Below are 23,776 nucleotides of genomic sequence, written 5' to 3'. Positions count from 1 at the left end.
ATTAAGATCACAAATAACTGTGTAAAACACAGGAAGCAAGCCTCATAATTCAGGTGGATGGGCTGCAAGATTAACAGCTCAGGGGAAGCTGGTCGGCAGCCCTCTCCGGTTCATCGACTCTGACACCTAATAAAATAACAAAGAGGGAGTTTGGGCAGAAGGAGCCAATGCCATCTATTGTTGACACTGGAGAAATGGAGAATTGGATCGTAATTCTTAGGCATTGCTGTGCCCCAGAGATGCTCCTTCCTCCCACAAGTTCTGGGACTTGCTGCAAGTCAGTTGCAGTTGATGAATGGAAGGGGACAAGTTGAGTCTGGTTTTGCTTCTCAGATCTGGCACTAGAAGATACTCAGATGGAAAATTACCAACAATAAGAATACCTGTCTTTGGTATACAGAGTTTTTTTCTGAGTGCTCCAGACTCCTCTGCAGTAGCCATTCTGCGGGAGCCTGTGGGGAGAACCACAGGACAGTGAAGCTGGTGGAGCCGAGATTAGTTGTGTAAGATACTGCTACTAAATGAAGCCTTCAGTGAAGTTAATTGCAACCCCTACATTAATGCTGGGAACCAGATGAGTTTTAATGTGCCTACAAGAGCACTTCATCAGAGAAAGGCTAAGGCAGATGAACCAGTTGCACAGAGTGAGTGTCAGCTCATTTATAATCCATTTGGAAATCCCTAAATGGTTGCTCATGATAATCTGGGAGTGCAGTCCCATGGGAAGGATCAGTCTGTGCATGCGTGCCCTGGTCTTTGATGCTTCCCAAACACCTGCTACCAGCCTAGGGTGTGAGAGAAATCCCGGGTAGACCCATCTCTGGTCAAATCCAGCACGGCAGTCTCTTTGTCATTGTTCTGCTATGAGGATCTTTCTGGCCTCGCTGCCATTCCTGCAGACTTTGCCTGAGCATTAGCAATGCAGGCAGTAATTCAGAAACAATTCACACAACAATGGAAATAAAGGGGTAGTGCTGCTGGCAAGGAAACCTTATGGAAACAGTGCAATTCCCTGAGAAACTGACAATTCTTTTTTTTTTTTTATGTGCTTTTTTCAGTGTTTTCTTTTTATATGTGGATTGGTTCAAGTGCAGATGATACACAGCTCTAAGTAAACTGGTAAGAATTTAAGAGTACTGCTGGAAATCAGTAGAGAGAAATTTCAGTGGAAACCTAGAGCCAGCAAGCAGAATGTGATTTTCACTGTATTCTTTCTATATTGTTTGAATCAAGGAAGAAGAAAACCATCAGGGACCATCTGATCTGTGACCCTCTCCCCCATAATCATAGGCAACCCTATACAGGTGTTGCCTTTCTATCTAGACAAGGGAAACTTTCCCAGCTACCAAGCTAACATAGGAACTTTCAAACACTACAGATCTGTAAGCAGCTGTATTGATAAAAGAGAACATAGATCTGACTGTACAGGCATCAGGGAGAACAGAGCGTGGCAAAGAGCATGTATTGCGACGCCATGAATATGAAGTTATAAATAATCTCAATGAATGTGCAGGGAGAATCCTCTGTTGAGTAACTTGCTCAGGCAGCTTTGTTCTGGAGATATGGTTTGAAGCTACCCCAATGCACTAAAGGAAAAAAGCTGCCCTATAGCTGAAACCTGCAGGTAAGTGGCTGTGGCTGGGACTCGTGACAAGGGAATGTGCAGAATGGCTCTCTAGTCTTGCTCCATGTTTCAGTTGTGGTCACAGGACAAATGGAGTCCAGCTCTCTACTTTCTTTCTTTATTGTCTGTTTAAAAAAATAAATAAAATAGCAGTCTTCTTTCTTTATTTCCTTTTTTTTTTTTTTTTCTTTCCTGAGCCCAAAAGAAACAGGTTGGTTCAGGTAATTTACTCTCTATGCCTATAGAATCTGCTTGGGAATCTTCTCTGGTCTATTTTCAGGCTTGCTTCTTGAAAGTGTAAAAGCACTGTCCTTCCTCTAAAAAGACTCTGAATTTTTATTTTACTATGTCTTCCTCTCCACATCTGAACAGTCTCATTGGGAAAAAAATGGGTAGGAAGGGCAAATAAATGAAGGTCTACTTCCTTACCTGGTCTTTGCTAAATATCCTTGATTTTCATCTTGCAGATCATCAAGCTTGAAAAAAATGGGAATGGATACCACTACATCTTGGCAAATCTGGTGAGTTGAGTATTGCTTATTTTTCTTTCCATTCTCAGTGTTTTCATTGGTATCTCATACTTTGCAAAGCACTATATTTACAGTTACTGAGATTGAAGTCTTCTTAAACCATGTTTTAGTGGATTAAAAAAAATACCAAAGTCCTTTGCAGTATTCTCCTTGTGCTGCTTTCTGTCTTGAGCCAGCAAGAATATCTCCAGGGTATCTCCAATGTTGCTGGGACTTTTTGCCTGCAGATTCAATCTGTATCTTTTCAAAGCCAATTAAACCAACTGTCAATTAACGCCTGTTGGGATAATGATTTTTTTTTTTTTTTTGCATGTCATGGGCGCCTGAGCTCCTGGCATTGCTCTCCCAGCTCCTTTCAGTTGGGCCACCAAGGAGCTGTTGACTGTTGGTAACAACTTGCATTTCCCAGCTGCTTTCAGCTTCATCTCAGTGTTTCACAGCCAACCTGAGAGCCCCACGAAGGGCAGACTTGTTAATGCTGATGCACCAAGATCCCTCTGACCTTCCAGTTGTAACTATTCTGCAGCTTGATGCTAAATCAAATCTGACTGTCATGGCTCTAAGGGAACCATTGGATTTAAGGTTTTCTTTAAGGAAAGGGTTGTTCTTTTACTGCAGGGAGTCATTGCCTGAGGACAGAGCTGTGCAGCAGCAGCAGAGCCGTCTTTATGGAGCAATATGCTGTCCTCTCCTGGGTGGTTAAAAATTTTCTCTGCTTAGGGAGGTTTGGGAAGAGATGAGAGAGAGGAATAGCCATTGTCCATGGAGCAGATGAAGGATTTCCATCACACAGCTCCTGCCCTCTCCTCCCCAGAGGTGTCTGCCCATCAGGGAGGGCAGCACAGCATAGGCTGGTGTTGGCACTCAGGGACTGACCCGCTCTCCCAAGGACTCCTGATGTGCAGAGTCTGAGATCTGGGGGGTCTTCTGTCCCACAGGCTTGGTGCCAGCCTGTGCCATGTCTGTGGGGATGTGGTGTGGTGTCCATGTAGGGTCTGGAGCTTTCTTTCCTCCCACAGCTGCATCTGTGAGGCAGCACGTCAGGGCCAGGGTAATTAAACTTTAAACTAGCAATTAGTCAAGCAGTTGCTGCCGTTCTCCTTCTCTCAGTCCCAAGATAACTCTGTAATTTACAAGACAAAAATGGCCACATAATTACCCCGCAATGCCCTGCTACTGACCCTGCATTTCTGCGCTGGGTGCCTACCATGTAATTACAAAGTTAAAAATGTTACATTGTGCAGGGGAGACATGCAAACTGCAGAGCAGCCAATAACTCCAGTTGCTCATTTAAAAAAAATATATTTATATATTATTTGCTGTAACCCAGGTCCTAGTCCTCAGATGCTTATGAAAGTCCCTTCATTAAAGTTAAGCAGGGAAGCTACCTGAAGTAGCTGCAGTGCGTGCATCTGTGTGCTTTTATGCATACCCATGCAGAAGGCTAAACGAGAATGATGTCAGCTCTGCTCTTTGCATGGTTTCACAGGGATAAATACGTTAAAGGCATGAGGTGGTCTGATACTCGGGTGATGGAGTTGTGAAGGACATTTCCCTCTGTCTTATGATACTGCTGTCTCCCACTTTCAGCCTGAGAAAGCAGACTTTTCTCATCTTTAATTTGTTTTCTTAGCCTTTGCACAAATGCTGAGAGGACAGAGATGTCTAGAAGAGGGCTGCATACTCAGCCAACATGAATTATAAATAATTAACTCAGAGCAAAAGGCTTTTCATCTCTTGAGCCCCTCCACAGGGATACTATGCCTCCCAGACATGGCTCAGTGGGGGCTGCTTTGGGTGCCCAGGACCCACAGGGACTGACGTGACCGCCAGAAACCACTGTTGTTTGCTGTGCTTTTCAAGCAGCTTTGATTTTGCAGGGAGAAGAGGAAGGGTGAAGGGAATAAAAACTGTTTGTTTTTTTTTCCTGTTCCTTAAAGCAGCAATGTACAAGAGCCAAACTCCTGAGATAGAAAGTTTTTAAAAAAAAAGAGAGAGAGAGAGAGAGAAGAAAGAGGAAGGGTAATCAAATAACTTGGGAAAATGATGGGGGGGGGGAAGGGGAAAAAAGAAAAAATAAAAAAAGGAGTAACACTCTTGAAGATTAAGAAAGCCCTTTCAAGGACAGAACAAGCTTTGAGGTTTTGCCATGCACATGGGCAGGTTCAGACACCAAAAGCTAAATCAGTGCCTGTGATGTGCTGCACCCACATGAGAGCTTAGTTCTGAAAGGAGGTTGGCAAAAAGGCTGTGATGATCTTGTGTTCCTGAGACAGCTGTGATGGTGAGGCAGGACAGCAAGCCTGCCATACAGAGATGGCGAGGGATGTTATATGGGACTGGCAGAATGTGGGACATCAGCATCTGGGAGGGTTAAACCAGTGTGATTGCTGAAATCCAAGAGATTATGATAGTTTTTACCCCTCTTCTAAGGACATCTCATTGCTGGATTAGAGCCTTCGGAGGGTGTAGCATGCAGTAATTTATTCACACTGACTCATACATATAGTGGATAGACCTTAAACACCCCATATTTTCCTCTGTAGCCAAGTCCTTGGAGGACGGGGCGTGCATTGCCCACACACACACACACGTTCCCACATGTGCATACACGCACACATAAAGGACAGCATGGTTTTGGGGAAGTGGCTCAGACTGGAGGGCTGGGTCTAAAGAAAATAAATTAAGAGTTAAGAACTGTAAATGCCTGAACATTTCCAAATCAGTTATTTCTTGTCCTCTGTGCTGATTGATGGAGTCCTGGTTTTAGGATTCTCATCCCATACAGATATAAGGCTCTTAGCCCTGGGTAGGACAGGCTCTGCCATGTGCAAGTCAAATGAACCCTCGTGGTTCGTGGTCACCAGTCTACCTGCACCAGCCGGAGCAAATGGATGGATTTTCAATACCTGTCTTTTTGCTACATTTCCTGAGACCTTCCCCATGGGAAAAAAATAATGGAAATGACACACTTGAAGCAAATGTTGGGAAGTGTTTATGGATATCCTCCTCCCAGAAATCTTATTTTTGGCGATATTTTTGTTCAGAGCTATACTCAACCAGAGTCAGAAGCAGCGTGCTGCTGTCCAGTTAGCTCCAAACTGGTGCTGCATCAGGAGTGCAAAGCAAGGGAGGTTGTAAGGAAATGCGCAAGCTGAATAAAGCCTGCAAAAATCATCCATGGAACATCTGAAGACAGAGGAATTCTCTGTCTGGTCACGGACAATTCATGAACAAAGAGGAACTGGCTTGCATTAATCACTGCTTGTTTGCCCAGCGGTTGCTGTCGGGCAAGCTGCGGTAAAGCACCAAGCAGAATTTGACAAGTAGCAGCAAATGAAAGCTAGTATTTCCTAGCAGGAACAGCTTTCTTTTTTTTTTTTAGTGAAATTGCTGTTGCCAAGGTGAGACAATAATATCTCTGTGTTCACAAACAAAATGAAACCATTCTGCACCTTAGGCCATGGACAAACATCCTTCTCTGAATCTGCTCTGCCTCTTAACGACACAACCATTCTTGTCTGCTCAGCCCTGCCCATCCCAGGAAGGTTTGTCTCCAGCATCATCACCAGGGCAAGTGTTCATGTGAGCATTCCTGCCTCTCCTTGGGGCAAATCTGCCACTGTCTGTGGCTTTGGCAAAGTCATGAAAAGCAGAATCTCACCCAGTACCCATTAGAGTTACCTCAGTTAGCTTTTAGTGGTTGCCAGCCTGGTTATTTGTCAGGTATGCCAACACAGGGCAGTTGCATTCATCTCTCACTCTCTCTGTACTTTTTTCTTTTTAGAATTCAAAGAGGTTTGGCAACTTTAAAAAGTGTTTGTTTTTGTGTGTCTTATTTTTCTAAGCTTTGTTTTCAGCTTTTGAGAGCATCGTCTAGCAGCCACAAAGAAAAAAAATATAAAGTCAATAGTATCAGAGGAGCAAGCTTAGAAACTTCTGGGATTTCTTTCTTTTGATGTTACAGACTTGTTCCCCATAACCTTGGCTTCGTGTATCTGTTTTTCCTACACCAGGGATGTAGGTTGACTACTGTCAGTAGTGGGAGAACTTCAGCTCTCTTGGGCAGAGAGAGAGAGAGGAAAATTTTTGTCTTAAAATAAGTGACATTCGTGTGACCTGTCTTTAAAAGAAAAGTATTAAGGACAGCTGCCACACACGGTGTTTCAGCCTTTTTTTTTTTTTTTTTTCTTGATGCATTAGTCCAGGTTCTTCTTTTAGCAAATGCTCTTGTTTGAAGTTGAATAGATAAGTGTCTGAGATTGCTGATGCTAGGGGTAGTGAGGAAACATAAAGATAAAAACAGATTTGATTAGTTAAGTAAGCATTTTTTCCTATGCCATTTTACATCAGTATGTGTGAGTGCTGAGTTAGGCCATGGACAGAGTTCCACTTTGCAAGCAACTGTAATGGTTTCGGAGGTTACCAGCACAGCAGCTTTGAGAGCAGAGAGGCTTCGGCAGGAGTCAGGCAAAATCTGCTGGTTTGGTTCAGTTCCCCTGTGGTTTAAATGCACCCCTTTGATATTTATTTTTTTATTTGTTTGTTTTTCTCCTGAAAATAAGGCATGCAGCATGTGCGTAACCTGCAATGTGTGCTGCAGCTATGTGGGGAGGGTCTGCTGTGCCCATGATGCTGGGCACAAAGATGCACTGGTGGCACCGGCCGGTGTTGATGACTGTTGCCTGCACCGAGCCCCTGATTCAGCTTGTCTGTAGCTAAAATGTTGTGATTTTCAGCCACCCATCTGCTTGAGGGCTGCCGTGGTTATTTGAATCACCTTCAGGTATTAACATGTTCTCCTGCCCCCTGACGTCCTGCTGGCAGAAGGGACAAGTGAGGTCAGCAGTAGTCAGGGCTGCATCAGTAACTGGTCTGAAACTGCTTCGTGGGAGTTTCTGGAAGGATGTGTACAGCACTGGCTTCTTGGCCTGGTAGGATCTCAGGATGCCTGATCTGGCAAAACTGCTATTCTCATGTTGGAAAGAGATGTCCTAAGTTATTTTGGGGTTTCTAAAATTATGCCAGTTAGACCTTTCCAATCTGAGAGTTTGGTGCATGTGGGCTCATGAGAAAACTTGGCTTTCCAGGCAGAGAAGGACAATAAAATGTACCAGTGGAATTTCTGAGGCCTGCATTTCACTTCCAAACAGCTTTTCTGTCCCAATTTGAAGATTATCAAGTACAAGGAACTCTTGTAACATTATCTCATCTGAATTATTGATAGTAAAAGGCACAAGAGTGCCCTGAATTAATTTTTGTTTGAATTAGAGTGTCTCATGTAAAAGAAAATCATCTCGTTTTGATATAAATATTGCCCACAGAGGAGAATTTGAGCTGCAGCCTTTGGAAGGACTTTTTTGCAGTAGCTAATGAGGGCTCAAACGCATGTGTGACTTACAGTGGCTTAAAAAAATCACTGAGCATCATGTAAGTAAATATTAAATCACAGCCTTTGGAAGAAAATATGTGTTTGCTTAAATCACAACAAAAGGGTGTTAAACTAACAGGTTTCCTCTCCCATTTCCTAATCTATTACCCCAGCTCAATTGGCAAGGGGTGACGTGTAAATCCATAACAGCTTCCTCATGGTGACTTCATCACTGCTTATTTCTAGTCTGAACTTGCCAAGCCTCAGGTTCCTCCATCAGATTTATGCTTGTTTGCTAGACTAGATATTCAATTACTGAAGTTTTGGTCCTTGTAAACTGTGATCAGGTCACCACTTTATCATATCTTTGATTGAAGTCCTGGCATCTGTTACTACACGGCATGTTTCCCAAACCTTTAAATCAGTTGCTGCTCTGAAAGCTCCCTGAAGCACAAACATCTGCCTAAAGTGTCTGCCCCTCTGCCTGTGCTGAGCTCTCCAACAAGGTCTGTACAGTCACTTATATTCAGAATGCGTTGCAGCAGTCGGATAGAGATGATGCAAATAATGACACACAGAAAACCCTGTGCCTGCAGTACTATGCAAAAAAAAATGTTGCTGGTCATCTCCAGCCCTGTGTCCCTGAAGTTTGAATCCTCACCTGGTTTGCTTTGTGCTGATAGACCAGGAAAGACAGACTCATCCAGCTGCAGGACAGGAACCAGGAACCTTGTCTGACTGTTCCCCAGCCTCCTGTTGTTCTTTTTCCTCCTTCGCTTACCTCTGTGTTACAGTGAGAACTCACATGTTTTGCTGCCACAATAAGATCTGACATATTAATAATTCTGCGGAAGAGAAGAAGGCCTCTCCTGTTGGAAGGCATGCTGGACTGAGACTGGAGCAGATGGGCCCTTTTTTGACATACCCCCCCGTAATAATACAAAGTGATGGGAGCGAGGAATGATGCTTTGCTGGAGAAGTCAAGCTTGAAGATAATTTAGTTTATTACAGATGCTCCGTCTGGAAATACTCAGCTTCCTGCTCCCTGCAGAAGGATGCTGGCATACCTTGGAATGACAGGAGCCACTTTGCATTCACTCCGTGGACACACAGCCATTCAGAAGCAATTGTTTTGTTTTTGCAATGTTTCTTGTAATCACAAAATCTGGTAGAGGGAGACAGTCTGGCATTGTGGACCATACAGGGAGCGCATCTAATCAGAGCTGGGCCAGTTCCCTGATGCTCCCATGGGTTTGTAGGTGAGCTTGGGTGAATTGCTTAAACACTTCTTGCTTAAAAAGGGATATATCAGTGTAGGATTCAACTTCATAAAATAAAGGAGGAAAAATAGTCTCCAGTCTCTTCATCCCAGATGGAAAGGGACTGAGAAAACTTGAGCACACTTGTACCTGGGGTGATGGGGCTGGTTTAGGTTCAGCCATCAAGCCTTCTCCAGACAATTCACAAGAGAGGGACATTTTCCGTCTCCTATTTGGAGATGAACATTGCTGTTTCAGAGGACCTGGAGGGCACAGAAGATGCAAAGGGAAGAAAGCAAATAACAGTGTTTTTCAGCAATTTAGCAGTCCTTAGACTCTCCAGTGTCCCTTCTGTCGGGAACAGCCAAAACTTGCAACAGCAGAACGGAGACTTTAAGCTGGGCTGTGTGGGGCTGTGGGAGATGTGCGAGAACCAGCTGCTGAATGCCCCCAGCTCAGCCCTCAATGCCCCTCACCACAGCTTCAACAGCCCCACTGCACTGCAGGAGGCACCGTGGAGTGGAAAATCAATTAGTACCAATACTCTGAAATTCAGAGAGCGTTGGGAAGGGAGCTGCCTGTTGGTGTCAGGACAAAGTGGGTATGGAGGAGAAGTGCTCTCTCATGGCTTGTTGCAAATAAGCAGGGAAGAGAAGACTGCTGCTACCTACCACATTCCCAGGGGCTGAGCAGGCTGGTGTCCCATCCATCTGACGTGTGACCTTATATCCTCATCAAGAGCAATGGCACTGGCGTTCTCTGTGTGGGAAGAGGTGGCAGAGGTTTAGGATGCTGCTGCAGTGAAACGAGAGGGAGAGGTGGGACGTGAAGGGAAATAAGCAGAGCTGGCAGGCTTGAGGGTCGTGCACACAGGAGGGAGGTTTCCCTCTGCCACCTGACAGCAGTCTGCACTGCCTGCTCGGTGACTTGGCTCCTAGTGATGCTCAGGGTATAAATAAGGAGGTAGCTCATTGCTGGGGACTTTCTTTCCCAGGCAGATCCTTCCTGGACCAGTTAATCAAGATGGATTCATGAGGCCCATTTCAAGTCATCAGTCTTCCTGCATTATGCATTTCCTTTGATGACTGAGCTCACAAGCAGTGGAGAGGAATATAAATGTGTGACTTGCTGACACCTCTCCCTGGAACCAAGGCAGTGAATGGGACAGTAAAACAACCTTTGGCTGAAAAATTGTTTCAGTTTAAGCACAGCATAAAGAACAGATGAAGCAAGGAAAACAAAATGAGGAAAGAATCCTTCCCAGTGCTGTTCGGCTTTCTATTTGAAGGCATCTAGGTCTTTACCAGATGCCCATGCTATTTTCTAACAGCAGGACTTCTCCATGTGATTGCTTTGCAATGTTCATTAATGGAGAGAGAACAGCCCATGGTACGGGCTAAAGAGCAGGTTGCCTCCTTTGAACCGAGCCTGGCTGTTGCTTGAACTGTGCTGCAGATGCTGTGAGTCAGAGCAGGCATGGAGGAGGGAGGCTGTCTCAGCCCATCAGCACGGATGGGTCCAGATTTTTGTAGTTTATTGTCAGCCTGCTAATTTGATGGCATTCAGAGAAAGCCAGGCACTTTCCCAGCATACACAGGCAGGGGGTTGTGCTTTCTGCTTTGCCGAGATTATTTTGCAAAGTGAACTTAAATAAAAGGGACAGCTAATCCTGCTGTAGGGCAGGGGCTGGGCTGGCTGCCACAGTGTCCCTGCCAGCATGGCTTTGATGGGTCCCAGAGAGAACTGTGCCTGCAGAAGTGTTGTTTCCCTCCAAGTACCTGTGTCCTGGGCAGTGCCTGGGACCAGGGGGGCTTTGCATCACTTCTGGGTCCCGTTGTGTCTGCTTGCCCGGGGTGCAGGCATGGCACAGGGCTGGGGCATGGGCTCCTGCATTCCTCCTCTTCCTCCCCAGGGGACCAGCAGTGCTGAGTAAGGAGGTGAGACCAGACACCTGAGTGTCCAACAGATAAATCCCAAACAGCCAAGGTCTAAAGCTCCTGAAGAAATTCACATAGCATCAAATTCCAGAGGCTCCACTTGTTTTCCTGTACAGCCTGCTGCATTCCAGACGTGGCTGCAAAGAGAGCTTTTTGCAGTATTCACTGGTAATTTTTTGAAAAGGGTTTGGCCGTTGAGATCCCATGGAGAACCTCATTCCAGCCCTTTTCACTCCTTGCTGTATTTGATTTGATGGCAAAGGGAAGCATTTCTTTGCTGATTCTGTTCCAAATTGGTTGATACAAAGCACATTGCTGCAAGCACGTCTGCTGCTGCCCCACAGCAGTGGGTTGCAGTCAATCTTTAGTCACTTACTGATGTCAGGCAGGCTTTCCAAGGTAAAGGAACACTCATTCATTTTATACCTTCTATCTCTTCGTACTTCCTGGTAGTGTGAGGCTTTGCATTATTAATATCTGTGATGCCATGTCCAGGACTGAAGCACAGAGGGCACCCACCCAAGGGTGCAGTCAGGCTGCATGCAGGCACGGGCACCTAGCTGGCAGTGGGGAGCTGCTGCAGATTCCCCTGAATTCTTCCTGTAGTGTCCTCACATGGAGCTGCACTATATAAAACTTTAATATTAAGGATGACAGGTTGTATTTATTGCTTAGGTAGAGTCTCTGTGCTCTGCGCAGTCCACTAACAGTAAGATATCTGGTGATCAGATACCGCAGTGGGTTAAACGATCGTGTCCCAAGTGGGACAGCTGCTCTGCTCGTCTCCATCCCCTACCTTCTGTGGACTAAAGGTTAGCCTGGATAATTGGGTTGGTTTGTTTGTTTGGTTTTAGTTTGTGTTTTCCAAGTATGGTCAATTGAAAACCAAATAAAAGGTCCCTTCTTTGCAACAGGTGGCTGCCTTTAGTACAAGATGTCAGATGACTGATGACTTCTTTGCTTGCAAATATTGTGATTTGTCTGTTCTAATTGTTCTTACAAGCACTGACTGGTCTTCCAGAAAGAAGACAGATAAGAGTATTTAATTCCTGAAGCCACTTCACCAGTAAAAACCTTTTCAAGAGTCAATTTGTAAAAAAAAATGATATATTCTTGTTTGTATGTGAGCCAGCAAGAATTCACCTCCTCTGGGAATTGTTTTCTAAGATATCTGACCTCTGGTATTCCCCAGTTCATTCTTTGTCACATCACCCAGACCTGCTCTGAGCAAATTTCAGTGGTGCAGTAATTAAAATTACTTTGTAATTAGTACAAGGTCCTGTACTGACCTTGTACTGGGGCATGTGGAGGAAGGATAACAGGTGAAAATAGTTATTTAAGCAGTTAATAACAGTCAAAATGTAAGGACATACCCAAGGTTAATGACATCCTCTATGGTTCCAACTGTCTTAAACAAATGGAAAATCTTCAGATTTCTCCATACTTTAAAAAATAAAAATAAAAATAAAAATAAACCACTGGAGAAAAAAAAATAGTATAAAATTAGTATAGTCTTCAGGAAGAAATTGTTCCTGTTATCTATTCAGATTATTTTTAAGCTTTGTATAAAACAAATCCCAATGAATACTGTTAAATATTTTCTTCACTTTCAGGATGGTTTGGTTTGAGTGAAAGACGGTGTTTTCAACCACTGCTGTCTAGTCTCTGGTGTCACAGTCTTTTTTGAATTTTCCTATTTAAAAATGCTTCTTGCAGGGGTTAAGGACACCAGACACCTTACACTCTGTTGTGAACTTGGACCTTTCTTTGTGCCTTTGTAGGCCTTCCAAGGAGGAGCTGGTGGCACAAACTTCAAGTTGCTGTGTGGTAGTTTCTTTTGACAGATCTTTTTCCCCTGAGTACCTCCCAGGAGCAAAATGTCAGTGTAATTTGGTCCTAGCCATGAATAACCAGTTGGCAACCTGTGAGGTCCCTCTTACTGAACCTTAGGAGCTCTGCGTGTCAAAAACCACTTGGCCTGAAATGCATTAAGATGTCAGAGACAATTACCATGCTGCATTTCCTATTCATTAATCACAGCTCTGGCTTTCTGAAACCCCTACGCTAGCAATTACAAACAAGATTGATGTGGGTTAAACCAGCATTCTGAGGAATATGTACTCACAAAACATCACTGTGTTTTTTTTTTTTTTTTTTTTTTTTTTTTTTTTTTTAACCTAAATCACTGCACTTTGAAGCTAAACAAATCATCTATTTAGAGCATCTGTACATCCCCATCCAATCCTCAGCCTGTAAGTGGATGTTAAATTGCTTACAAAAAGCCGGAAGAAAAAGTGTGAGTCTTTAAAGGCATTTTTGAGTCACTTATGACTCTCTCAGTCTGACGCTGATGTAAGAGAGCAATTTAGGCTTTTCCTTGCAAGCTGTCTTTTCCCACAACAGGTTTCTATCTAACGGCTTGATCCTGACCTTGGAAGTTAATGAGCTAATTAGCTCCCCCAGCCTATGCACAGGGAGCACCATTTTGGGAACCTGACCAGGGTCTCGTGGGAGTGATGTGCCCTGGCTTTTTTAACTCACACCATCATCATATATTTGAGAGAAAATAGGGAGAGGAGCTCAGTGGTAGGTTGAAAGGAGAACACACACCAGCAGCCGGCAATGGAGGGGGAAGGCAGAGCCTGAACAAACTCTTCTGTTGCCCAGATGATTGCATTGTGCATGATTCTCTAATTCATTTTCCTGCATGCATTGTGGTTTTTAATGGTACCAGGGAAAATAATTGACTGCATCTCCTATGCCTGTATTTCAAAAGAAAAATGCACCGGACTCCACCTCTCCCGCACACAGCAGCCCAAGCCCGAGGACCAAGCCTCTGGTCTTGCACCTCCTTTGGTCAAAGGAGCACAACAAATAGTTTTGAATAGCAGCAGTGCTGAAGAGATGGGATCAAAGCTGGGAGGCCACAAAATGTCCTTTTCTCCTTACTGCTTGCAGTGTCTCTAATTGTTTTTTTGCCTCTGTCTCAGTGGGAATGACTAATTCAATAACACCACCTCAAAGTGTGTGTATTTGCACATTTGTTTTCATCACTTCCAGTTGGGCAAGAGGTAGGGGAGGACAATAAGGAAACCAAAGAAATATATTTCATTAATCTGAACACAACAAATAAATAAATAGAAAAGACTTCTCCCAAAGTAGTGAATTCTACAACCTGTCTTTTCTAACAGATGGGCTCCTTTGGCAGGCTAGCTGACCACTCACTTCTTGATTTGCTTAAAGTTCATTGACCAGGATTTGTTTTTCCCTACAAACTGTGACTTGGCAAGAAGTAGCCTCTCTAGTAGTGACAGTGCTTAAATATTAGGGTTGGGTGAATAATTCTTTCTCACAAATGCCAAGAATTTCTTATCTTCATCCTAGCATTATTTGGAATTTATTTTTCTATTATTTTGCTATCATTCTTGCAAACGACCTGGTATTGATATGACTATTTGTTTCCCTGAATGGAAGCTGCAGGATATCCCCAGGTCAGAGCCCCTCTGTTGCCTATGTGAAAGGCAAGTTCACCCTGTGGTCGGGGAGTGGAGCCTCTCTTAGAATTGGGCCCTACTTTGCAGAGGGAAGAGGTTTTTTCTATGCTGGCTGACAAATTCTTAGGTAGATAGGTTTCATGTTATCCACCCAAAAATGTGTTCATCTGATGAGTGTCTCCTGTTTCTCTCCTGTACCAGGGATTTATGGATATTGATCTGACAAAATTCAAGGAGAGTGGAGCCAATGTAACTGGATTCCAGTTGGTGAATTACACGGATGCTGTTCCTGCCAGGATCATGCAGCAGTGGAGGAATAATGATGCCAGGGAGCATCCTCGTGTGGACTGGAAGAGACCAAAGGCAAGTAATAAAGAAAACCATTTAAGCTAGGGTCCTTCTGGCCCAGTTCAAGTTACTCTCACCTCTTCATGATCACACTGAGCTCTTTAATCTCGCTCTGAAAACCTGTCACTTAATGTAATTATGAACGTTATCTGTTCTAGGTGCCTCAGCATTGTCTAAATGTTACTAGGCAGTAGCTGCTGCCTGCTCAGTGCACAAGTTAGTGTCTTCACTCAGTCTTTTTGCTTTTATCTTTCTCAAAGCTGAGGACTAAACATCTCATTATGTTCAGGATGGAAAAAAATAAAATCCTTATTAACTCCTTAAGCACTGACTTAACCACTTGATAGATATCCAGTGATAATAAAGCCCTTCCAGATGTTGTTTCTGAACATTTCAAATCGGAACGTACAATAGAGGGCAAGTAAATTTTAATTCCTAATACAGAACAGAAGAGACTGAAGCTGTCAAGGGGCAGGGGGGGAGTTGTGATTTTGTGTGTTTTTGTTTTTGTTTTTTTCTATCTGACATTTGGAAACAAATACACTTGTGGCAAACACTTCACAATAGAAATGTCAACTTTGGAAATATTTTAAGAAAGCTGAAGACAAATAAATCAGTAGGTGATCACATGAAAATGAATTAACTTCAATGGTTTCTGTTCATACCAGAGTTTTACTTGTTTCTGTACAAGTTTCTGCTTGAATAAGCTCATTCTTTGCAGACTTTTTGCACATTGGAGTTTTCTGGCCTCCATCCATGACCAGAAGGAGTGACTTGTTACTTGGTTTAGCAGATCTGATAGTCTTGCATTCACACAGTATAATGTATTCCTTAGAAGTTCATGTCAATGATTCTAATTAAACAGAAAGACTTGGGTAACAGGTGAATGGCTTTTAAGGCAGAGTCCTCTTCAGGGAGAGCAATCTGAAAGCAATTGGGCTAGAAGGGCAAAAGGTAAATTAGGAGCTTCTGCTTCTCTTTCCTGTCCTCTATGAGGGAAGGCATCAACTTTTGCAAGTCACCAAGACAGCAGTGATTACAGGGTTCAACAGGCTGCTGAACTTCAGAGATGGGAGGGTGAAAACAGAAAAAATAATCTGAAAAGCTGCCAAACCACTGTAACACACCTGAGATCAACTAAGCCTAACTGACAATGGGCAACTCTTTTTCTCTTTCTAGTACACATCGGCCCTTACATACGATGGGGTCCGGGTGATGGCCGAGGCATTTCAGAACCTGCGGAGGCAACGGATTGACATCTCCCGTCGCGGCAATGCCGGGGACTGCCTTGCCAACCCCGCCGTGCCCTGGGGACAGGGCATCGACATCCAGAGAGCGCTGCAGCAGGTTTGCAACCCAACTGATGTGTGTGCTGTGGGGACAGTCATAATTGCTTATGGGTGAGGGAAGAGAGGCAAGTAGCAGCAGAAATGCTTAAACAACTTACTTAGACTGAAAAACTGATCCTTCCACGTAGGATCCAGGTCTTCTAAACAGTTCAGGGTTCAGCCCATCAAACTGATTTTCCTGCTGTTCTGTGATGGAAAAGCCAAAATATTATCCCATCAGGTCATGGGTCCCTATTTTTATCTCCCATTTTACAAAAGAGAGACCAGAACAGGCCACATTTTCTGAAGCTCCTTCAACTCTCTGTGAACTCTCTTTTAGTTCCAGATTGCTAATGAATTTTGAAACACTGTGAATTTTGCCTTATATGTTGTCTGACTACAAAATGTTCTTAGAGCCCAGATTATAGCTTGGTTCATACTGTGACAGTTGGTAAAAGTCTTAATAACAGTCATTAAGAAAGTTTATTCCTTAATAATCTGAAAATCTTGCTTTTTCATCCCGCATAAATACCTAGATATTTGAATTAAAAAAAAAAAAAAAAAAAAAAAAAAAAAAAAAACATTAAATGTAGAGCAAGAGAAAAAAGTAATAAACTCTTCTGAAAGACTTAGAAAGGTAGAACATTTCGAAATTTCATTAAATTTCAAGACTAACCTTTGTTTCTAGCAATTTTTTTTCAGCTACATTCTCAACTTTCTTACTCATAGTTTGTGCTACATTTGTGTCAAAAATAGATGGATTCCATGCAAATACTGCTAGCTCAGTATTATCCAAATATAGCTTATCCGATCTTCTTTTCTTAACCATGAAGAAAGCAAGAACAAAATTAATTTGGTTAATTTGCATCATATATACATTTTCCCAGATATTTTGTTTTGATTTAGTTTTGGTGTACTGGTAAACAAAAATCCCTCTAAACCCAAATCTATTTGATTTGATTGCTAGTATTTGATTTATTCCCAAGCCTGTCATTGACTTTCTGTATGACCTTGGGCAAATCACTGTCATAGCTTCTCCAAATTCTTATAATAAAATCAGCCTCCTTGATGCATTAGGGAGATCGGTTACCTAATAAACATGAAATACTTGGAAGACATCTGATGAGCAATGGGCTCTCAAGCATTTTCCTTTATTGAATTTATGAGAATAGGATATCAAAATTAGTCTTGGCTAGAAAATACAATTTTGTGTGTGTGCTTGAAAATCTCCTCTGAAGTTTCTTCATCTCTTCGTTCAATCAATGTCAAAACTCTTAATTTTTCAACTGTGGTGATTTTGAGCAAAGAACACGAACAGAGATTTCCCAACATTGTTTCTTTACCATTGAAAAATTATAATTTTCCAAAAGTTTGACCAGTTTAGTTGTGATGGTCAAAATAAAAGGTTATGAAACATTCAGTGAAGGAAGAAATCTCCAAGGGAAATTTTAAGTATGAATTTAATAATCATCCAGCATTTAATGCTGTAGCAATAACTCCATTATAGAAAGAGGTAAATGGAAAGAACTTATGATTAGATTGAAGGTTTGAATTATCCTTTCTGTAAAGACTCACAATTACAGCAATTCTTACTGATATTCACAGTGTTCTTTCTCTTCACCTTCCATTTTCTAATGCCTAAAACATTATGCTCTTTTTAAAAGAAAAAAGTTTCTCTACTTATTTCTACTCAAATGCCTTGAATAAGCTCTTGAATTGCCTCATTCTTGTTTAGTGTAGGAAGGAGTCATGGATGGCAGGACCAAAAATAAAAAGCAATTTGAAACATTCTGCAATTTTCAAATACAGAAATCTAACACATTTTAGCAAAAGGTATGCTTTTATTAACAGGAAATAAGACTTTTTTTTTTTTTTTTTTCAGGAAATGCTCACAGAATATTACTTTAAGCCAATACATTGAGTTTGCAGTTATACTTTGAAAAGACTGAGGTCCCAGTTGTACTTCAGCAAGATTAACAAAAATATCTGTGAAAAATTATCATAATGTTTTTTAATAACCAAGTCTAGCAAGCGGGTCGGTGGTCCCTAAATGCTGCCTAGCCCCATAGACCAGAGGTCACTGCAGCATCCTTCTCTTCTAGCTCTCCAAGCAGAGAACCACATGCCCATGTCTTATACACAAATGTGTTTACATTCTCAATGTCTCCAGTTGATTTTACTGGTACTTAGAAGTGTTGAAATCATTCCTCACTGTATTTTGTAATGATTCAGGGGGCAGAGTATTTTCGCTGTACGAAAAGAGAAGAAATCTTTGCATTAATGACAAACAGCTACATCTAGCTAAAGACAGAACAGTTTTAGTCAGTAAAGCAAGGTAAAAAAGGAGCCCTGAGAGGGGTCTTAGGATGCTAAATGACAGAAAAGAGATCCCTTTTGCAGTCTCAGTGTTACACAGATACCACAGGATTAAGATTTCATTCCTACAGACAGAAGGAATTGCCGTTAGTACATCTGCCTTTTACTGCATATCCAACCACAAAGCATGAGCTCTGGCCTGAGCTTCAGGCATGGGAGTGTTGAAGACAACAGTGTTTTTCCAGCACAGCCATCTTTTATGGGCATGTTGTTTCCTGTGAGGAGGGAAAAGCATGTTTCTCCAAATGTCATCAAGTATACCTCTTGACTTGAAGCGGCTTCAGAAAATACTGGCAGATGTTCATTTTCATGACAAACCTTTGTGCTAATAGCTGGAAAACAAACACAGTTTAAGCAGATTAGCAGCTGCTTTTCTCCATAGTGATATATCCTCATTTCTTCACCATCGATCTTTATTCTGAGGCTCTCAAGGCACTTTAAAAGGCAGCCAAATACCTGTTCCCATTTTACATACTGTAAGCTTTCAATTGCAGAGGTTACAGATTTGTCCAAAGCTAGTGAAAAGGCTGAGAACAAACCTTTCATTCCCACTCCAGTGGTGTGAGTACTCCTCCACGTGGCCTCTGTAGAGAGGCAAGCTCACACTCCTTTTCCCATATTCCTGGTCTTTTGCAAAAAGTCAGATACCCACACTGAGAGGAAAAATTACGGAAGTGGGATGTGATGCCTGAGCAATGCTCTTCAGCTTGGCAGTGTCATCAGCAGAGATTTATGATTCAAAGCTTCCTATGCAAATCTCATTTACAATACTGAATTGTTAGGTTTTATTAGGCTGGCATAGCATTTGCTTGTTAACTGATAGACTCTTCTCTATTAAAAAGCAGCAGCTAGGAATTATGTCCACAGTTTCATATTTCCTGCAAATGCAATTCCTGGTTTGGACTGACAAGTTTTTTTCCCAAGTCCTGATTCCTGGTTAGATTTAGATGACACAAACAAACAGAAAACCTAAGGAGTTCAGAGCTGATTTAGCTCACTGTCACATCCCAAAAGATGATGGGCTCGCACACGTGATCTAGCTCTTATGCAGGAATCTGAGGGATGTGGCAGCATTGTCCATCCTTCCTCCCCTTGTTTCTTGCTGCTGCTGAACCGCCACCCTGTGGGATGCTGACCGATTTGCTCTCTCATATTTACATCTTTAAGGTCCGTTTCGAAGGACTGTCCGGCAACGTTCAGTTTAATGAGAAGGGACGCAGGACCAACTACACCCTCCATGTGATTGAGATGAAACACGATGGGATCAGAAAGGTAACGGAGAAAGAGACTTCAGATCCTGTGTCAGGCACCAGCCTTCTGTTCAAGTTATGGTGTGGTTAGGTCTCAACAGACACTTCTGCTCGTGAAGCTTGCATGTAGAGTCACCATGAGTGCATTCTTAGCTCTCTGCATGAGGAAAGCCAAGCACAAGGGGGAACTCATGGTGTATTACTGAAAAATACAACATATGGAAGGGGTTATCAAGAGTAAGAAGGGCATCTTAGCTGTGGAGCAGGGATTTCCAGGAAAGGAAAGCTTGGCCCACTCAGTCTTGCTATTGGCAGGGCACGTTGGCTCAGGCCCAGCTACACGACTGTCTGTTTTCACTCTCCCGGTTTTCTTTTCCAACGAGTGAGCCAAGACAGAGCTAGGCAGAACCTGTCTGCCCTAAGCAGTGCAGGGAAACCCTTTATTTTGACCTAATTCTGCTCTCCTTAAAGTGGCAAGATGTTTACCACTATGTCCTGATTGCTCCGCAGACTTTTCTGCTGTTCTGGGGTCTTGGTCCCTTTCTATATCAGACACTGAAAAAATTTACTTTTTTTCAGGGGCACCAAGCCCTTGAAACACTGATGCTTTTGGCGATGTGACTTCAAGCACTTTTGTCCCACTTTACAAATTATCTATCTGAAGAACAGTGTTATTCCATGGATAAAGGAGAGCTGCTAAATAATTTGGAATGGAACATTCACTAGAATCCCTCTGCACTGGAATCCCTCCACCAACCCCCCCAAAAAATACTTGTTTAAAACTAGGAAAAACTATAAATAGTGATAGTCCTACATTTACAGTCCCCCCCATTCACGCTTACACCTGAGAGTAGCCAATGACTACCACAGTCAAGCACAAATCAGCAATGTCATGTAAAAAAAATTCAAATTCACCATTAAGAAATAAAATAAAACATTTTGAAGACATGCAAAGTGATCTTTCTCCTCTTCTTTGTATTCATAAGAGGACAAATGTAGTATTATGTCCAGTATTGGGCTCTGAACTCCAGAAAAAATGTTGGCAGTCCAGAGAGAATCTAGAGGAGAAGAAATAAAATGGTTAAATGTCTTGATTTTGCTCTGTATTTAGTGACAGAAATAGTATTTGTTTAGAAGACACGTACATGACTGCCAGGATGCACACTGTGTCTTAGATCCACCAGGTTAAAAGTGCAAAACAAACATACATGTCTGCACTTATGTTGCCCCAGGGAAGAGCTTTGGAAGCTCTTTCCTCGCATGCCTTTCCTTTTCTCTGTGCAGCAAAGAGAGACGAGAAGCCTGTGTAGATTTTTTCTCCTCCTCCGTAGTTATGATCCCTAATCTGCCATCAGCAGGCTCCTGGTCATACCCTGTGTTCATACCTTTTCCTGTTTAGTAGGATAAGAAATTCCTTTCACTTGACCAAAGCTCAGGAAACTTCATACACACATGAGGTGATGGAAGACCTCTTACAAAATCAAGCCCTCAGAGAGAATAACCTTAACAACAATCTTCCCATTGATATTCGATGGCATTCGGCTTTACCTGCAGGCAGTGATAGATCAGCCCAAATCCGTAATTATTAATAATCACAGTTTAACATGCAGATTCTTCCTATGACAACCGTTACATTTTTATTCGTAATCCCAAACCTTCTGGCATTGTCTAGGATTATTTTTTTGTTGTTGTTTAGTTTTGTTCTTTCCTCTTAGTATCGTGTGTTCATACAGGAACAGTCCTATGTTCATACAGGCTTTCAGCAGCATGATGGCATTTTATCACCTTGTCATATCTGGACAGGCAGCAGGCACATCCACCATTAGAAAATTTTTAAGAAGTCACACAGGAGAAATGTGACCTCTTGAAGTAGGGGTAGAGCAGGGAATAGTAATAATCCCCTACTACTCTGTGCCATTTATTTTTATGTGTTTACAAGCACCCTGCTACCGTAGCATATCGTGTACGTTATTCTCAGGCTGTAGGCATGGTGGGACAGAAGAAATCCTGGTTCTCCCTGCAAAAGAGATTAAGAATAAGGAGAAGATATCTCTGGCTGGGTATGAACTTGCAGAGAGAAAGGCCCCTGCTTGAATGATCCTGTTAATATATCTTGGTTAATATTACAAGGAGATACCAATGAGATATCCTGGTTTTGTCTTTGGCAGATTGGCTATTGGAATGAAGATGAAAAGTTAGTTCCAGCAGCCATAGATACTCAAACCGGCAATGAGTCCACAAGCCTCCAGAACAGGACTTACATAGTCACAACTATCCTAGTAAGTGCTGCGACTTCTAGCCCATCTCCCCCTCTCCCTCATCTCCCTGATGTGCTGACTCCCTCTTCTCCCTCGTGTGCCTTCCTTTGTACTGTATCATTTTTATAATAGCAATAACAATAATAACAATAATAATAACAGCACTTACTGTTTCCTGTCGGGTCCATAAAGATATCTGAAAATTGCTGTGGCTAATTAAATAGGTATTAAAAAGCTCTCATGCTTAAGTATAGAAAATACAAAAGATTGTGACAAGATAGTAGAGGCATCAGCATAGGTAAATTAGGAACATTATACCTGTGCTTTGTGTTTAGCCCACAGAATGTGGGCTGTAATTTTTGGAAGGATAAGCTGTATTGTGCAGAGAGGCTGAATCATAGCTTTAAAAACAAATCTCCACTATAATCATGAAGGAACAATAAGTACCCCGTAATGTATGGTATCATGTAGTGTGTCATTGTATACACTCACCCTGCAGAAACAGATGAAATTTTACTAACTTATTTGTTGAATGCTTGCTGTGAATCTACAGAGAAGGCACAATACACAAACTGAGTTAAACATCTTTAGGGCTTTCTCCTGTCCAGCAAATTAGTTTCTGCCTGTGCCCACATAGGCAGACATGCCTGTAAAAATTCACAGCTCCGATGCACTAAATATCCCTTACAATGAAAGATTTCTTGCCCAAATCCCCTCAGCTTCTCTGTTGCCCTCAGGTCTATCACTGCAGAAGCTGCACGCAGTTTCTGCATAAAAAAATAGAAAATGCCAAAATAAAAATCACCCTTTGTACTTGCTAAATGAATCCTTTGTATGTTGACTGTGCCCTTTGGTACAGGAATACAAAGTTAGGGCCAGAAGCTGCACACGATGCTCTAGTCTGAATCACTGAGATGCATTTCTAGAAAGGTGGAGTGAGGCTCAATATTGGTCTTCTCTGTGCCAGGAAGACCCATACGTGATGCTCAAGAAGAATGCCAACCAGTTTGAAGGCAACGAGAGGTATGAAGGCTACTGTGTGGAGCTTGCTGCTGAGATTGCAAAGCATGTTGGCTACCACTACAGGCTGGAGATTGTCAGAGACGGGAAGTACGGAGCCCGGGACCCCGACACCAAAACATGGAATGGCATGGTGGGAGAACTCGTATATGGGGTGAGTATCCCGCCTTATCCACTGTCTTTAGGTCTTGCATTGAGAACACATTCAAGCCCTAGGGTAAAAAGGAGCCCTGCCTTCTGTCAGCCTGTGCTATCTTAAGGACTGCTGCTCTGATAATGCAAATAATCAGTCCAAAGAAAATGTTTTAATTTAGAGTGGGACAGCATATTTTATGCCCATGGAAATGTCAAAATGTTTTCTTTGAACAGTTCCAGGAAGATTTTCTTTTTTTTTCTGGAAGAACAAGTATTGAAAGGTCAAGCTTTCTCATGGGTGGAATCTCCAAATTTTACTATATTTTATATTTGCATGATAATGGAAGGATAAAGGAAGGATAAGATTTCAAAAACTTGGTATATGACTGGTGAACAGTAGGACTTGATCATTTTCTGTCTAGTCACCCATTCCACCTGCTCGGATATATCCCTGCACCCTACACTTCTAAATCTGATTCTCTCTTCAGAGGGGTCTAATTTACCCTTGATGGTGTAAGGAGCATCAGTGCACAAGTCTATGTGTCACTGTGTCACCATGCCAGAGCGAAGGATGATCTGTCCCCTGCCAGGAGCTCTATGGGATGTACCAACAACCATTTCAATGCGTTTCCCTTTCCATTTTCAAGACTGATTATAAAATAAGTGGAGAGTGCACATCAGTGTCACTGGAACTTTTTTCCTCTTCTCCTGCATCAGTTATGCAATCAAAAAGCAGTTTCTGATGGAAGTAAACATCCTGGCATCTTTTTTTCAGGTGATTGGCCTTTCCTTGCCTCTTTTGATGTCTGGATGATAAGGCCCTTTTAGCAAAAGTCATCTGCATCA

General features: G+C 42.5%; 1 protein-coding gene across 3 annotated transcripts in view; it reads left to right on the top strand.

Moving 5' to 3' along the window:
* The window catches only part of GRIA1 (glutamate ionotropic receptor AMPA type subunit 1), a 123,383-nt gene that overhangs the window by 62,011 nt on the left and 37,596 nt on the right, over window positions 1-23,776 (top strand). For all 3 annotated transcript variants that reach the window (XM_032197089.1, XM_032197088.1, XM_032197090.1), the window contains exons 5-10: window positions 2,092-2,145; window positions 14,417-14,578; window positions 15,743-15,910; window positions 19,435-19,539; window positions 21,686-21,796; window positions 22,743-22,949. In XM_032197089.1, the coding sequence (XP_032052980.1) occupies window positions 2,092-2,145; window positions 14,417-14,578; window positions 15,743-15,910; window positions 19,435-19,539; window positions 21,686-21,796; window positions 22,743-22,949 (807 nt within the window). The remainder of the gene's footprint in view (window positions 1-2,091; window positions 2,146-14,416; window positions 14,579-15,742; window positions 15,911-19,434; window positions 19,540-21,685; window positions 21,797-22,742; window positions 22,950-23,776) is intronic.

Source organism: Aythya fuligula, chromosome 14, assembly GCF_009819795.1.
Source record: "Aythya fuligula isolate bAytFul2 chromosome 14, bAytFul2.pri, whole genome shotgun sequence".
In the NCBI taxonomy this organism is placed as follows: domain Eukaryota; kingdom Metazoa; phylum Chordata; class Aves; order Anseriformes; family Anatidae; genus Aythya; species Aythya fuligula.
The sequence above is the reverse complement of the archived record's forward strand: the minus strand, read 5'-3'. Positions and strand labels throughout refer to the sequence as shown.